At 37.8% G+C, this 18,196-nt stretch overlaps 1 protein-coding gene across 2 annotated transcripts in view; it reads left to right on the forward strand.

The window, feature by feature from the left end:
* Positions 1–18,196, forward strand: part of LOC127634447 (matrix metalloproteinase-16-like) — a 72,636-nt gene that overhangs the window by 14,920 nt on the left and 39,520 nt on the right. Inside the window, exons 2-5 of one of the 2 annotated variants that reach the window (XM_052114020.1) lie at positions 4,401–4,549; positions 5,523–5,537; positions 6,168–6,290; positions 16,668–16,972. In XM_052114020.1, the coding sequence (XP_051969980.1) occupies positions 4,401–4,549; positions 5,523–5,537; positions 6,168–6,290; positions 16,668–16,972 (592 nt within the window). The remainder of the gene's footprint in view (positions 1–4,400; positions 4,550–5,522; positions 5,538–6,167; positions 6,291–16,667; positions 16,973–18,196) is intronic. The other variant, XM_052114021.1, reaches the window with a different exon arrangement.

Here is an 18,196-nt window from a genome sequence, read left to right on the forward strand (position 1 = left end):
TCGCTTCACTCGACACAACGTCTCATTCCCTCAATCAGGGAACGGAGGTTACAACAGTAACCTAGACATTATCTGATGTCACTTAGGCCATATGTGCAGGGAAAATAATGTTAACCAATAGCCACATAGCTATTTTGGCATTGTTTTAGGCTACTGTTGTAGGTAACACAGCCTTTCTGAAATTTTGACAATAGTTAATGGGATCGTTTAATGCTGGTCAAATAGCAAATAAAATATTTCCATCGGGACGTCTTGAAATGCTTTCAAGGATGAAATTGATCTTCAGCCTCAGAAAACCTTCTCAAATGTGGGTGTTTCAGGAGGGGAGAAGAACTCCACAATTTACTGCACACTTTAGCCTGATCTCATAAAAATTAAGTGACTGTGGCAACATTTATATGAATTAATATTATGTGGGTCCTTACACATATCGCAACAGTTCAGAGGTGAAATGTCCACCGTGTGGCACTAAAAGCCAAAATCCTAAATTAACAAAACTGACCTGCCGACTCTAAACCTTAAACCTAACCCATAGTGTTAGAAAAAGTAAATTTGACATGAAAAATGCGATTTCTAAAACAATTACATTTTGTGGTCCTTCTATGAATTTGTTTCTTTAGGAATTGTACCCCGATCTTTACATTGCAAGAGCAATGCTCTATCAGTTGAGCTACTGTGCAATTTAATCACACTTGAACTAGCTTGTAAATGTAGTTGGTTATGTAATGCAAACTTTAAAAGGTATCGCTTTACAAGTCATGCGCTATAGTTAAAGTGTTTAGATTTTATTAGATAGCATTGTGTGAGGAACAGGGTGAAAAAGTTCATGAACTGATAATCTGCAGTTTTACTCAGGATTTTTGTGAAAGTAAATAAAAGTAATTGCTGTTGTAGCACCCCTAGTGTTAATTTCACCAGGAAATAACCGTAATATGTACAAGTCACGTAAAAAACATTTGCAAAAATGTAGGTATAATGTTTGGCTGTGAGACCAGGTAGACAAACTCACATTCAGGCTATATTTTGTTCCTTAAGGCCCTATTTTTTGTTTGTTGAATATTTTGTTTCAGTCCACATATGCCACATTAGGAATGTAAAATAGGTTGCGAATGCTGTTTCATTTTGACTTTAAACGTAACTGCAGAGTGTAAGATGATATGTGGCAACTCATAAACCATCAGTATATGAAAGCAGTCCTTTAGCAGATGTGTTTAACCGAAGTGAGAGTACACTTATTACTCTGATGATCCCCTTGTTTTGCTCAAGGGCACAGTAGTGAGACAGTATCTCACTTCTGGCTCAGTGTGGGACTTGAACCAACAACCTTATGGTCACAAGCCTTGAACTTTAGCCACTACACCATACTGCCAACATTTTAAGCTGCGGTTGACCATGTTTGTTTTTGCTGACAGGTTTTACCAAGATTTGAGGTCTTTCTCTACCTTAGGGATTTTGGTTGAGGTTTTGAAACAAAGCTTTGAAATGGTTTGTCATTTTTCTGTTCCGAAAAAAGTGTCCCTGAGCATCCTTAACTAACAGAGAAATGTGAAGCCCTGGGCTTAGACACTGGGCAGCAATAACTGTGTTGAATTGAACTTGAGAATTGCGCAATGAAATAATGGCACCTCTGCGCAATGTTGTCCGCAATTATGTGACACACATTTGTTGTCCTGGTTTTGTTTCCTCTCCCTCATCAAGTCTGTACATTATGCAGTGGCTCATAAAATACCTGTGTGTAAATCTGAACCTCCATAGATTCCCTTGGATCCTGTTCCAACATCAGATTAGGTTATGATTTTTATTCATGAAGTAGGACTTTCAGTGTCAAATGCCTGGGCTAGTTTAAAGCATGCTTCCTGCGCAAGTAAAACAGCTGAAGATGATAACAGATTGTTTTTTTTTTTATAGCTAACAGCATGCTGTGAGTGAATGGAAATTCAGGATACGTAAGTGTACTGTTACACTTCCCTGACCAGACATGCTGTCAGCCAGGGGTGAAGGTCAAACAGTAGTCAAGGGAGAATCCTGAATAAATCCTTAATTATATCCCTTATTTGAAATCAGTTTATTTGTATATGTGCAGTGGGATGGCTTTAGGACAGTGCTTTAAGACTCAGATTTTACATTATACATCAAGTGGTACCCCAACACAGAGCCAAAACTGTATTGTATAAAAGTAAAAGTCCTTAAAATAAACACTGAAATGTATTAATATAAAAACAAACTGCATAGGCCCAACAACATACAAGTGAACCTGCATTTAATGCAGTCTTTGGTCTTTTGGTCATTGTTTTTATAAGGATTCTGACATGTCATGCAACCTGTGCTGGTTGCAGCCTGGTCTCATGAACATACATGATTGTGGCAATATTTTGCAAAACAAAATTACATGCTTCATTAAATGTTTAGCTGCAGTTTCCTAGTGAAATGTCCAGCAGGGGGCACCAAAAGTGAGTGAAATGGTGTCATAATCAGATGAGGTTTTTCAGGTGAATATTAGTGGGGGTTTTAATGAGTAAAACGCACCACCCTAACCTAAAACTTTAACCTAAACCTAACCGATAGTGTTTTAACAAGCAAATGAGAGGTGAACAAAACAGACATCCTTTCTTAACCAATCCCTTATGCTATAATGCTAGCTAATAAAACCTGAATATATTCTCTATTCTTGCTTGGGCTTGATAAATACCCTGCATTTCTTGTAAATAACACAAAACAGCTGTTTGGTGTGTCAGTGCAGATGTGTTGAAGGGCCTCGATGCCTTAAGCCAGATCCAGCACTCTTTGATATAAGCACAAACATATCTTTTACATTTTTTAACATGATTTCCCCAAGTAGGACATGGTTATGGATCAGTAACATTGTTGGACACCATTTCTGTTAACCAATTAAATTTTAGGCATAGGTTTATGGTTTTGTTTGGCCTGGGGTTAGCAGCTTCAACAACATTCTTATATCAAGCTATCATTTCCCATTGATTTTGGAGGAAGGTTAGGAGTAGGGTTAGCACAGAAACATTTTGTATGTGGATAAATCAGAGATAGGGTTATGTAAAGATTTATGCATAGGGTTGTAGTTGGGAGCTTGAGCAATTTTTTATCAACCAATTTTTTATCAACCAATCATTTCCCTCTTATTTTAGTGACAGTTAATTGTTATAGATTGGATTTTGAAAGTATTTGTTTTATAGGAATGTTTTTCTAGCACAAATAAAGAATTTTGATCCAAGAACATGTCGGACGTGGCTAAATCGTGTCTTGTCTTTTATATACATTTTTACTGGTTTTTAGTTTGTCATCAAATTAGGATTGCTTTGTGAAATATTGCTTGTATCTCCTCATTTAGAGGCTACATGACTTTTACAAAACACAAATACAAGGCTAAAAGGATCTGGGTTATATTTCACCCCAACATCAAAAGAAAAAATAAAGAAATAATATTTTGCATAAAAAAATTGTTCTTTGCATATCTTGTGCTGTTAGTATCAAAGGGCCGTTATATAGTGAGACACTCTTTTATACTCTTTTTCCCTGACTTCAGAAAAGGCCTCATCAGGACAGAGCATTTCTTGTAGCTAGAGGACAGATCTGAGCTCCAACAGAACCAGAGGAGTGATGATTCACACTCCCACATACACACACACACTGTCATGTGTTGTAGAGTTGTGATGCATTTGGCTGTTGGCTGAAGGCGGCAGATGGGTCAGGAAAGGATGCGTGTAAGCAGTTCCCTGCTGCTTCTCTCTGACATTAATGAGAAAACCACTTCAAAACAAACTCTGTGGTTTTTTTTATCTACTAATGGGAGAAACAGCAGCAGTATTGCTTCTATAAGAAACTCTGTCAGTATGAGTTATTTTACTATTGCTAAGTGAAAATTGGGTAGACCTCCTCTGTTTTTGTTTCAATTGCAATGTTTGTGTTTCATTTTTGTCATGATCAACTGCATTTTCATTTACCTGCATTTGCAGCTTAGCTGCATGCAATGAAAACAGTAATTCAAATACATAATATACAGGAAATTAAGTAATATAAAGTAAAGAAAAACAAAAAAAACAACTTTTCTCAACTAGCCGCACAAGTTGAGATATAAAAAAAGTAGGACTGTCAATCAATTACAAAATGTAATCAAATTAATGACATGATTTGCAGATTAATTAATCAAATTAATTGCAATTAATCATGTCAATATTTACAAGTAAATATAAATATGAAATAATTCAAATACTTAACATCCAGGGGTTAAATTGGGGTGGAACGGTCCACTATATTAACGTGTTAAATTGACAGCCCTTAAAATAAGTATTTTATAGAGTGTAAAACAAGTGTAAAGAAACCTAAGAAAAAAATAAAGGAAGTAGCATTATAAACAAAAGTCTATATCTCTGTCTCTTTCTCAGGCTTGGTTGCAGAGGTATGGCTACCTCCCTCCCACAGACCCAAGAATGTCTGTCCTGAGGTCCACTCAGACCATGCAGTCTGCTATCGCTGCCATGCAGCGTCTCTATGGCCTTAACATCACCGGTGCACTGGATAAAAACACCATTGAGTAAGTAGCTCTTACACATAATCACTCGCTTATATATTCACAGGGTCTGGGCCAGAAGGTTGAGATAGTGGTATTTAAAGAGATAGTTCACCCTAAAATGATCTTATTATTTACTCACCCTCATGCCATCCCAGATGTGTATGACTTTGGTATCCTGAACACAAACAAAGATTTTTAGAAGAATATCTCAACTCTGTAGGTCTGTACAATGCAAATCAATTCCAAAACATATAAAGGCTGCATAAAAGTAATCCATACAATTCCAGTGATTAAATACATGTCTTCAGAAGCTATATGATAGGTGTGTGTGAGAAACAGATCAATATTTAAGTCTACAAATCTCCACTTTCAAATAGCCCTCCTAAGCACTCTTCTCTCCTAAGAGTTCTTCACATTCTTTGTGCATATCGCCATCTACTGGGCAGGGAGGGGAATTTATAGTAAATATGCACTTAAAAATGTATCTGTTTCTCACCCACACTTATCAAATCGCTTCTAAAGACATGGATTATACACTGGCATTGTATGGATTACTTTGAAGCTCAAAAAAGCACATAAAGGCAGCATAAAAGCTTTGGACTCTGTTGGTTTGCTTTGTATGGACCTACAGAGCTGAGATATTCTTCTAATATCTGGGATGAGGGTGAGTGAGAATTATTATTTTTAGCTGAACTATTCCTTTAAGATTTTTGTTGTTTAAAATGTTGTAGACCAGCGTCAAACTAGCACTAACTAGTGACTATAGTACATTTTGTCTGGTCTTAGCTGACCATTTAAGCAGGGTTATTGATGGGATTACTTTAGATATGATGACAGCACAAAAAAAACAAATATTCATGTACACAAAAAACGTCATATTTCCTGTATGTTGAATATGATGTATTATGTACAGCACATCAGCATGTTTGGACACTAAAATAATTGTGGCATCATGACTCTTATGTGCTCTTGTTTCCTTTTTGCTTCTTCATAGTGATAACACCTTAAGGTGAGGCTGATTCTTCTCTTGTGATTTATTCTTTGCTTTAAACACCTTCTCTCTCTCTTTCTGCCCCGCTCTTTCTTTATCTCTCTCTTTTTCTTTCTCTGTGTAAACTATAGTTGAAGATGCTCTCAGCAAGAAATCAGGTCAGAGTGAGACTGATATTACCCGTACAAAAATGTGCCATGGTAATATCATGGTATTTAAATATGGTAATCACACAGTACCATGGTGAATATGCACCACGCGGTACCACCACAGTACTATGTTGTTTGGTAAATAAAGCTTAGATGTTCACAAAATTAGATGTACAAAACTAATAGTTTTATTAGTGTATCAGAAATGTTACTTCAGCTGCAGCTTGTAAAAATTCTTCATTAAATGAATGGAGATTCATAATTTGTTACTTGAAAAGGTAAATATTAATTAAGTATAGTATATTATAACACAAGAATAAATATTTCCTGAGGTTGACATGTTATTTAATGTTACATTTTGGAAACCTCATGGAATTTGAGATGTTACTCATGATCTAGGAGCATTTTAGTGTTGTGTAGAAGCCCAGACAGGATGTGCTGAATGTCATGAATGTGGTGCCGTGCAATATTAATGAATCTATTCCTTTTTCTCTCCCAGCTGGATGAAGAAGCCACGGTGTGGGGTGCCAGACCAGTTCGGAGGTGCCTCAAAACTTAGTGTACGAAAAAGGCGTTACGCCCTCACAGGGCAGAAATGGCAACATAAACATATCACATACAGGTAGGTCATAAACCATTACACTTCTTTTGTGTTTAATAATATGTCTTTTTTAAATAGCTTACTCAGCATGACTATGTTTATTAGCATATTAAAATTCACTGTTATCAGCTACTGAAAATGTTGAATTTTGACAACATGAATGTTTTATGAAACATATCCAAGTATGTGTCTGAGGGTAACTGCCTTTGTTATTCAGAGTTGGTGTACGTATCCAGACAGCAGATGTATTTAACCAGCAGCAGTGCTTAGATAATCAGGCTGTCAAATTCCTCTATCTCACCTCACTGTCCACCTGCCAACTCCCTTCATTCTTCCTAAATCATGCATTTCTCATCTCTCTCTCTCTGCCAGCTGGCCATTCCCAACTGGCCTCTATGTCTATTTTAATATATATATACTGTACTGTATATATATATAGTATGCACAGTGCTCATGGAATGTCTCTCGTCCAATCAGATTCAATATATATATATATGTAATTACGGTCAGTATAAATATATTTAATGATAGATTTATTAATCAAATAAATAAATATTATATATATATATATATATATATATATATATATATATATATATATATATATATATATATATATATATATATATATATATATACACACATACATACATACATACATACATGTTATAATACATTAATAAAATAAATATACATATTTTATTTATTATTACTATTATTATATATTTATGTCCACCCCCCCAGCCCCTTCTCTCTCTCTCTCTCCCTGTCTCTCAGTGATAATGTCACCAAAGCTTTATTGGTATGCATTGGTATTACAGTCATACCAATAAGTTTTAGTGACATTATCAGTGAGAAAGACTAACCTTTACTTTTTGTTTTTCTGTTTCAAAAGTGGCTTTTTCTTTGCAATTCTTCCCATAAGTCCTGCACCCCTGAGTGTTCTCTTTACTGTTGTACATGAAACTGGTGTTTAGCAGGTAGAATTCAATGAAGCTGTCAGCTGAGGACATGTGAGGTGTCTATTTCTCAAACTAGAGACTCTGATGTACTTCTCCTCTTGTTTAGTTGCACATCTGACCTTCCACATCTCTTTCTGTCCTTGTTAGAGCCAGTTGTCCTTTGTCTTTGAAGACTGTAGAGTACAACTTTGTATGAAATTGTCTGGTTTTTGGCAATTTCAAGCATTGTATAGCCTTCATTCCTCAAAACAATGATTGACTGATGAGTTTCTAGAGAAAGCGGTATAATGTTTTGAAATTTTTTACCTAATATTGACCTTAAGACATGTCTATTGCATACCGTGGCAACTCAAAAACAAACACTAAGACGATGTTAAGTTTCATTTAACGATCAAAATAGATTTCAGCAGTGTTTGATATAATGGTAAGTGATTTTTCTAGTATCATGATTACTCGAGGATAAGGTATTGGAGTGATGGCTGCTGGATATGGGACCTGTCTAGATTTGATCAAAAAATGATGGTGTTGTTTTTTACATCAGTAATGTCCTGACTATACTTTGTGATCAGTTGAATGCCACTTTGGTGAAATAAACTACCACTTTCCTTCCGAAAAAGCAAAATCTACATTATTCCAAACTTTTGGCTAGCAGTGGATAGCTATATGGGTTTTTCAATGGTTAATGCTTACATTATTACATTTTTGTCATCCCATTTCCGAATTTGTGGTTTCATCCTTGGATACAAGAGACATGAAACTACCACAGCTTTGTAGGAAATCAGCTGCTTGGGACAAGCGGTCATTATACACAAACTATTTGACTGTAGAATGCTGCAATTTAATAATCAGAATGAGGCATTCCAGAGAGTTGTATATTAAATGTGAATATACTGTATAGACAATTTACTATGTTTTGTCTTGTTGACCTACATGACATTGAAATATGAATTGTCATTCTTGTTAAAGTAGAATCAATCGACAACATTGTGATTTCTGTCCTACAGTATGTATTGTACTAACATGATTCTCTCTATCCTAAACACAATATTTCATTGATAATCCTGCAGCCTTTGGTTTATTATGCTATATGTAAATATAACTACATTACATTTGCCTCAATATAATCTGCCTGGGAGTAGTGTGGCCTGGTTTGGGTACAGGATTTTAATAGAAAAGGTCCCATAGTATACCAAAAATGGCACATTTACGGCATACGTACTTGATACGCATAACCAGAACCCAACTCAGTAGGATGATTTAAATGATTTACAGCACACTCTTGTTTCTTTAAAGAAGAAAGTATGTACAGTAAGTTGTTTTAAAAAATAAGAGCTTAACGTTTCTGCTTTTAAACATGTTTAAAAACCATAAACATGTTTTGGTTGATTAACATGTTAGGGAGGTTCAATTATTCATGGTGATAAGATGCTGTCGATAGAGCTTTAATTTTGTTTAACAATTGTGGAATGTATGGAATATTCCTTTAATAGTGAATAGTGTAATTTCTGAGCCACTGGTGTTCTTTGTTTTCAAACAGTTTTCCTGAACACTCACAGTTGTCCATTGGTCAGCAAACAAACAGCTCCGCCCCCAAACTCAAGCTGTTGGTTTAACTAGTGTTGCTGTGTCAGCCTGGTCAAGATGCTCAAACAAACAGCAATAATTTGATAGCACCACAGAGCCACAGTGTTACACTTTTCTAAGACATTATGGTATGAATGACTCACTTATAACTCTGCAAATGAATCTGGGAAAGTAATAAGTGCAGTATTTTAACATAAAAAATTACACACTTTGCCTTTAAGGATCCAGACCCTATCCTCAAAATAGCATACCAGCATCCTTTGATAAACAGTAAGTTAAACATTTTTGCCTACTGAGAAATAGGAGACAGAGAAACCAACAGAGAAAGAGAGAGATTATGATTATGTAATGGAATGTAGCTTGATGGCTTTAGGCAGGAGTTCCTATGTGTGTGTGTATGTGTGTGTGTGTGTGTGTGTGTGTGTAGTCAGGCAGAGCAGATGGGTAGGCAGATGTTCCCCCCAGCACTGCCTGCTCTCTGTCTTGATCCAGACTGTACCATCCTTCATTTTCCGCAAACTCTGGATCATACCATATCAAAGCTTATCTCTACTATACTACTATACTATAACAACCACAAATAGCATTGCTGTATGTACACTGCCTGACCAAAACAAAAGTTGCATACTCTAATAGTTAATTGGACCGCCTTTAGCTTTGATTATGGCGCACATTCTTTGTGGCATTGTTTCGACAACCTTATGCAACATAACAATATTTATTTCTGTTGCATACATTTTTGGCCAAGATCCATTGATGGGATAACCTGGTCATATAGTACATTCAAGTAGCCAGCTCACTTCTTGAGCTGAGCCTAAACCTGACCAGTTGAAGCAACCCCTGATTATAACCCTGCCTCCGGAGGCTTGAACAGTGGGCCCTATGCATGGCGGTTGCATCGCTTCATGCGCTTCCCTTCTTACCCTGACACGCCCATCACTTTGGGATAGGGTAATTCCAAAGCGATGGACTCATCAGACCACATGACATTTTTCCATTGCTCCACAGTCCAATCTTTATGCTTCCTAGCAAATTGAAGAAGTTTTTTCCAATTAGCCTCACTAACAAGTGGCTTTCTTGTGGCCACACAGCTGTTTAGTCCCAATCCTGCAAGTTCTCGTTGCTTTGTGTGTGTGGAAATGCTCTTACTTTCACTATTAAACATAGCTGCCGATTGTTTAGGATGTGACTTCACCAAGCGTTTAAGTGATTATCGATCACGATCATTCAAGATTTTTTCCGGCCACATTTCTTCCGCGAAGCTGACAACTATCCTTCCAGGTTTTGTTAATGCGTTGTTCTTGACCCAATTCCAGTGATTTCAGCAATCTCCTTAGTTGTTTCCTTTGCTTGATGCAGGCCAATAATTTGCCCCTTCTTAAATACAGTAACATCTTTTCCACAACCACGGAAAATGTCTTCTGATATGGTTGTATATGAAATGAGAAGCTACACACTGCATCAGTTAGGGTTAAAAGAATTGTTGCTAGCTGAAACATATTAATCACTGCATTAATGATCCAATCATAGGCTCTTAAGGATCTTCTTATTTAAATACAAACAGTGACTTTTCTTTGGCCAGGCAGTGTATGTCTGTGTGTGTGTGTATATGTGTGTTATTCTGGGCTGTTGAGTGCTGGTAATTAACCAGGTCTCAAAGCAGTCTGTGTTCTCATTCCCATTGAAACACTCTCACATTCATTCACATAACTGACATGGTTTCAACAACGCCAGTTAAGGACATGAAAGAACAAAGCGATGTGTTGTGTATTCAAAGTCTAGAGGGCAGAACCTGGAGAGCTCTTGTGTTTAGAAGCTAGAGATAATGGCATGATTTTTGAACGGCCATTTTAATGGACACTATTTTGGCCTCTTGTTTTTGGAGAAGGCAGTCTGGGCTTTCCTGTGCCAGAAGAAATTGTTCTACACTTCCCAATGTTATCATCTTTCCAGTGATTTCAATTGGTGTGTTCACAATAAATGTGAAACTGATGTGCAACATGACAAAATCACAGCCAATTTGAAGATATTTGGTGTTTAATTTACAGTTATGAGGAGCGGGATTTTGGACCAATGAGATTTCACTGTGGGCAAAGCTAACCAGCACAGCGCAGTAGAAATAGAAACCAAGCTAGCGACAATAGGTCCACACATGCGACAGGACCTATTGTCGCTAGCCTGTGAGCACCAAAAACCTATGGATTTACAACATTCAGATCTTGGTGCTTCATCCAAATAGTGTCAGATACTATTTGCACCCCTAATTAAATACCAACATACAGTATAGTGGCATCACTGCAACATATTTATTGTGTTTATTTAAAGTCCCTTAGACACCCACACCAACCCTTACCCCTAAACCCGACGCTAACCTTTCCTCACAAAAATTAACCATGGTTTTACTACAGTAACCAAAGTGTCACCATGGTATTAAACATGAAATTAAACGTGGTTCCATCCATCCATCCATCGTCAACCGCTTATCCTGTGTACAGGGTCGCGGGGGGCTGGAGCCTATCCCAGCTAACATTGGGCGAAAGGCGGGGGACACCCTGGACAGGTCGCCAGTCCATCGCAGATTAAACGTGGTTACTATATTAAAACCATATTGCTCTAGTAACACTATGGTTAATTGCATTAAAACTTAAGTCTTTCGCCAAAAACATGGTTACTACAATATTACTATAGTAAAAGCTTGGTTAATTGTACCCTGATCAAACCTTTCTCTCAACTCACCATCCTTAACCATGACCAAATCACTTTGAGGAAATCAACCTTTATATCAAACTTTATAAGTAGTATTAACGGAAATATTAAGAGTAGAAACAGGACACAGGATGGAGAAAATTGGGACAAAAGGTGGAATCGAATCCACATAGATAAATTAAAGCACATCCACAATGTCTTAACACACTATGCCATTATAGCAACATCATTTCTTTGTTTCCACCAGACTGGAGTGCAAATAGCCACACTGTGTGGCAGGTGCTATTTACACCTTGTGCAGATAGTCACTTTGGAAAAATAAACACACCAACAAACAATGTTATTAACATTTTTCCTAAGTTTAACCCCTAACCCAAACCCAAACCTAAACATAAAGTTGAACTCCTTACCCAATCATTGAAATAGGAGATTATCTTTTGTGTACCATGGAAGAAAGAAATCATGGCGGTTTGGAATGAGACAAAGGAAGCGTATTAAAGGTTATTGATATACATCAGTCATTAGTATTGCATAAGTAACCAAAGCTAGCTAAACTTTGATGCCTATATTGCATCGATTGGAAATTATGCTTGTTGATTGGATGGCCTCTATGGGAATAAAAGTCATACCTTTTTGTACAGGCCATGTCGTACGATATCTTACAATTACGCCATCTCGTATAGACTAAATTTTTTGAGTTACCATGATACTATTTTGACTGTATCGCAGAGGTTGCAGGTTCAAACGCCACAAGGGATGATCCATGAATTGTAACTATTGTGCCCTTGAGCAAATTACTTCACTTTCCACTGCCTCTGTTCGTGTGGCAAAAAATAAAGATTATATTCTATTACAGCATAAGCCTAGTCGTGCTACTTATAATATATTCAGGTATTGAATATCTTACCCTGCCAACCAAGAGCTTCATGGCATCCAGACTTGATGCAAATTTGTACATAATTTTCTCTGTGATTTTTTAACATCTACAGAATCAGTCGGTATCTTACAGATGAGAAGCACCGTAGGAAGGTTTGGGAAAGCTTGTAAGGCACCTCACACTCCATATCATGCTAACAAGCAGCCTTCATGCCAGCTGAGCTGAAAAACTAAAGCCTGAGAGGAAAAGAAAGATCTGAGGGGTTGTGAAGTTCAGACAGGATTAGGATTTCTGGAAACTACAGTTGAGAATGACAGGAAAAACACATGAAGATTGCAAGCCAGATGTTGATCTAATAGTTTGCACTCATAGACGGAACAACTGTCTGCGTATGATATCCAAACCTCATCCTACACCACCTGGAGGGAGAGAGTGATGGAGAGCTTAGGTTTCAATGAGATATTATGTCTTGTAAATATTTTTAGAGGCACAGCTTTAATACAGTTAAAATTCCTCCTCACACATTTGAGAAAACTACTGCTACTTAGTTGATGGAGAGACTTTGCAACTTTAGACACTAGCACAATGTTGTATAATGTACCCATGGTCCTGGTAAATTATAAGCAATGGTATCATTATGGAAACTGATTCAAGTAAATGTTTCCAATATGTGATGTGTGTAATTTCTTTCAATGTTAAAATACTTTCTCCTATCCCATCTTAATATTCCAGGACAACAACAAATAAGCCATTCATATGGTGGTTCTGTGTAATCACTGTGGCTCTGTGGCGCTATCAAAACCTTGTTATTTTTGTTAGAGCAACTGAACCTACGGTGGCCCAATAGTGCACAACACAACGAAATTCAAAAAGCAAACATAAGTTCACAACACAATGGAAACAAGCCACAACACAACGAAATAGCCACAACACAACGGAATAGCCACAACACAACGGAATAGCCACAACACAACGGAAATGCTCCCGAACACTAGGGGGACAGGTGGTCTCCGGAAACGGTAAATTGCTCTCAATCTCCCATGCGTTATCGCTGGCGGTCTGGATTAGTGATGGGCAATCCGGCTCTTTTTCGTGAGTCGGCTCGTTTGACTCAGCTCACTGAAAAGAGACGGCTCTTTTGGCTCACAAACGGCTCTTTAAAAAAAAAAATATTTTCTCTATGATAGGTGTGAAAACAATTCTAATTCAATTATTAAATGAACTCATACTCGCAATGTCTCACAATTTCTTTAAAAATGCATTGATTTGTTATGAAAAAATAATACTATTAAGCATTTGCATTAGAACTTTTTAATGTATAGAAACAACATTCAAAACAAATACAATCTGAACATAATAGAACCCATATTAAAGAAAAAGCTGTTTCTCGAAGCTCCGCTAGCTTCACAGTTGGGTGCACAGTTCACATATGCCGGTGTAGGTTGTGCGTAGAACCGGCTTTATGCGATATTTTTTTTTGGCAAATTCTACACTGTGCTTTAACGTTGTCCACATCATTAAAGTGGTTCCAAATGCTGCTGTGCTTCTGACTCATTTTCCTGCTTTTGCTTTGTTTTCACATGTGTTTTTCCTCTCCTCTCCTCCGAGTTTGACGCTGTGTGTGTGTGTGTGTGTGTGTGTGTGTGTGTGTGAGTGTGTGATGGCTCGGCCCCTCCCTCATAATTGGTTGACACCTTGTGTATGATTGACAGGAACAGAACGTGAGGCTGATCAGACAGTCAAAATTTTGTCATTTAGTGCCGACGCTGCCCCCTAGTGGTCGGGATCATTTCCGTTGTGTTGTGGCTATTCCGTTGTGTTGTGGCTATTCCGTTGTGTTGTGGCTATTTTGTTGTGTTGTGGCTATTTCGTTGTGTTGTGGCTTGTTTCCGTTGTGTTGTGGCTTGTTTCCGTTGTGTTGTGAACTTATGTTTGCTTTTTGAATTTCGTTGTGTTGTGCGCTACTGGGCCACCGTATGAACCAGCCCAACACAGCAACATTGGCTCAACCAATAGTGTGAGTTTGGGGTGAGATTAATAGTTTATTTGACCAATGGGAGACAGGTCAGAATATGTCTTTCTTTCTTCTTATATTTGTGTGTGAACTATCCCTTTAATTTGACAAATTCACTCCAAAAGACACCAGAGGCAAAAGAAAAAGCCAGTTTGCTAAATGGGGAGTGATAACAAAAATCTAATTTCATATATGTCCTACACATTTATAAAAAGTTATGGGGTTTGAAAATTGCCCACATCAGGCGGCTCTTGTAGAGTAGTGAACTGTTGACAATCCTCAGTAAGAAAATAAATCCCTTCCACAGGAAATACTGTTTCAACACCTGTAGCACCTCCAGCACAGGAAGAGGAGAAACAGCAAATTTTCCCTAATTTACTCTCTTTGTCTTTTTCTTTCACTTTGTTTGTGTTTTAGTAATTTCCATTAGCTCTGTTCCAAAACCTCGTGAGCAACATACCTAGACAAGATTTGTAAGTGTCAAATCCCTACTGAAAAAACTTTTAAACCAGTCAAAGATGGTTTACTGGTTTTAGCTGGTTTAAAATGGGCTAGACTAGCTGGTCTCCAAGCTATGCTGATGTTCAGCTTGTGTCTTTTTTCCAGCTGGTCTCCTAGCCAGACCAGCTGTCAGGCCCCAAATGCCACTAAACCCACAAAAACGCCCCAGCCAACACAGGCTAGCAGAGCTTAGACCAGCAAACCAGGCTGGTTTAATCTGTTTTGTTTATTCAGCAGGGATGTGTGCGCCCATCATGAAAGCGGTTCCAAAAGGTAGGCAGCAATGTTATGCTGCCTTATTAAGATGTCTCATTTTGTCCAAATTGCAAGTCAGCATACTTAGACTGTATTCAATACTGAATATTAATAAAATAGTCAAATCTAATTGAAAATTGCCAAAGTCTACGTGCTATGTATTTTTATGCATATTAGAGTATCATGATAGCTTAGCAACATGCTAATGTCAAAATACTTATTAGAGTACCTATCATGTTGGTAGCTTAGCAACATGCTAATGCCAAAATCTATTGGATTTCTATTGGAATAGTGAAGTGTAAAATTTCTTTCTGCCAATTTAGAGCATTCCAAATTAGTCACTTAGGGTCTGTTCAGACCAAATGCGTTCCTCAGCAAAAAACAAAAAACTTGAATGAGCATAGATGTTGTGAGACGCTCTTTAAAAAGTTGAAATTCTTTTTTCTTTTTTTTACTCAGCGCTCCTGTGTGACACACAAAAAAAACTGCTGGATATGGCACAACAATCAAAGATGTTAATTTAGTGCATGTTTACATAGAAAAACTATGGAAAGAGTGTAGACGGACACAAAAACGTGTTCGGTGTGAATGGCCCTTTATAAGGTTCCATGGCCCTGTCCCAAATGGAACCCTACGGCATTGCGGTCTTCCTCCAAGTCCAGCCTTTGTGTTGTAAACGAGTTCAGATCCATGGGGCGCTAGTCAGCAAGTCCATGATAATATTTAAGAGACCCATAATACTGCCAAAATCCTCTTTCAAACAACGATAGCAAAGGTTTCATTTTAAGTTACTTACTTTTATGAACGCAAAACTCCCCCAAGAAAAACTTTTCAGTAGAAACTGAATATGAGTGATTGACCATCTCTGGTGAACTTAGTAAAACATAGTGTTTTAAACCAAATATACACATCACATTAAAAAGTGATAAAATATAACAAGAACAGCAAGATATCTGTCATTGACAATCAGAAAAAAACATAATTGAAATAAAAACAACAATTTACATTTATATAGCGCTTTTCTAGGCACTCAAAGAATAGTATAGTAAATCTTCACTTAACATCGCCTCATCAAGATCTATACTTGGCCATGGAGGATAAGCAGCAGAGACTATAGGGTAATAGACCAATGTGGAGCTCGCACCAATGCTGGCTCAGCCAAAGGGCGCATCGAGGGTGCAAAGGAGGTGTTCATGAGCACACGTCTGAGAGCTAAAATGTCAAATAGGACACATACGGTCTCGTGGACTTTGCTAGAATGCGTAAATAAAGGCCACGAGATCACAAGTCCACATCAAAGTGTGCCATTTGGGACAGAGTCCATTTTGGATGTTGTCTTGGTAGTTAGCTGCCTATGTAGGTAGTATACAGCAAGGCAGATCACAATGTTTCGAATAACGCAACAGGCAACAGTTTCACTAAACATTTCAGACTGAATATAATGTGATCATGATATGAATTAATGCCACATTCTAATAGCTGTCATCCACTCTTTCTAGCATAAAAAACATCACACCTAAGGTGGGCGCGGAGGAGACGCACAACGCCATTCGCCGGGCATTCGATGTGTGGCAGAATGTAACACCGCTGCGGTTCGAAGCAGTGCCCTATAGCGACCTGGAGCGCAACAAGAAAGACGTGGACATTACTATCATTTTCGCCTCGGGTTTCCATGGCGACAGCTCTCCCTTCGATGGAGAAGGGGGTTTCCTTGCGCATGCCTACTTTCCAGGTCCGGGAATTGGAGGAGACACACACTTTGATTCGGATGAGCCCTGGACTCTAGGGAACCCGAATCATGACGGTACGTAAACCTGGTTATATCGGTCACATATAAACTCTGCTTTATAGGAGAATAGATGTCAGCTCTGTCTCTCGCTCCATTAGAGTAATTAACTTGTTATCTTGGTCCTGGTTTTCTAGACTGCTCTACAATTGATGGAAATGTACAGTATATGTACAATATATGTCTTTAAGTTTTTCCAAACACTTTTAATTGAGATTACTTTAAATATAAATGCCATTGTCTAATTATTTTTAACCTCCTGAGACCCAAGTGATAATGCACCTTAAATATAGGATTTATAAGGTACAAATTTATTAAAGTACACATTAGTGAACATTGTGTTTAGCAGTGTGGCATATCGGATGAAAATAGTGACTCTAATCTTTTACTTAAACATGTTTAAATGTAAAAAACGTATCTGGTTTCTTACAAGATGTAGTTTTGTTGGGTTTCTCCCAAAGACAAACTCTGATGTGGTTGGCGCCATGTTGTTTTGTAGCATGACTATGTGTGTCGAAATTTTAAACATTTACTGACAGCACAGAGTCTCCTGAACTAAGATCAGTTTAAATGAATTTACATTATGTGCTAGAGATAGTGAGGCCAAAATACAATGCCTACGCATGTGTACGCAGAGTCGCACGATGTTAACTAGATTTGTATTGTTGATAGATGTTGTGTTTCCATGTTTTATGGGGACTTTCAATAGACTTAATGGTCTTTATACTGTACAAACTATATTTTCTATCCCCTAACCCTACCCCTAAACCTAACCCTCACAAAAAACTTTCTGCAGTTTTACATTTTCAAAAAACATTATTTTAGTATGATTTATAAGCTGTTTTCCTCATAGGGACCGACAAGATGTCCCTACAAGGTCAAATATTTCGGGTTTTACTATCCTTATGGGGACATTTTGTCCCCACAAAGTGATAAATACATGCTCACACACACACACACACACACACACACACACACACACACTACACTTGTAGTCTAGAGGAAACAACCCTTGTGCTGATCTGTCAAATCAATCACTAGCCTGTTGCTGGGGAGGTGGTGGTCTGTTGCCGGGCACAGTTGTTTTGTTGACATGCAGCGAGATATTACGGCTCTCAGAAGCCACTGCATCCTCTTTCACGTGGGCCGACACTTCCACCGTTGTCTCTACCTCTTTTCCTGTCAGCCTGAGTTGTAAGAGAGTTTGGCTATAAGTAGGTCAGAAGCGCTGTGCGTACAACA

This window comes from Xyrauchen texanus, chromosome 41, assembly GCF_025860055.1.
Source record: "Xyrauchen texanus isolate HMW12.3.18 chromosome 41, RBS_HiC_50CHRs, whole genome shotgun sequence".
Taxonomy (NCBI): domain Eukaryota; kingdom Metazoa; phylum Chordata; class Actinopteri; order Cypriniformes; family Catostomidae; genus Xyrauchen; species Xyrauchen texanus.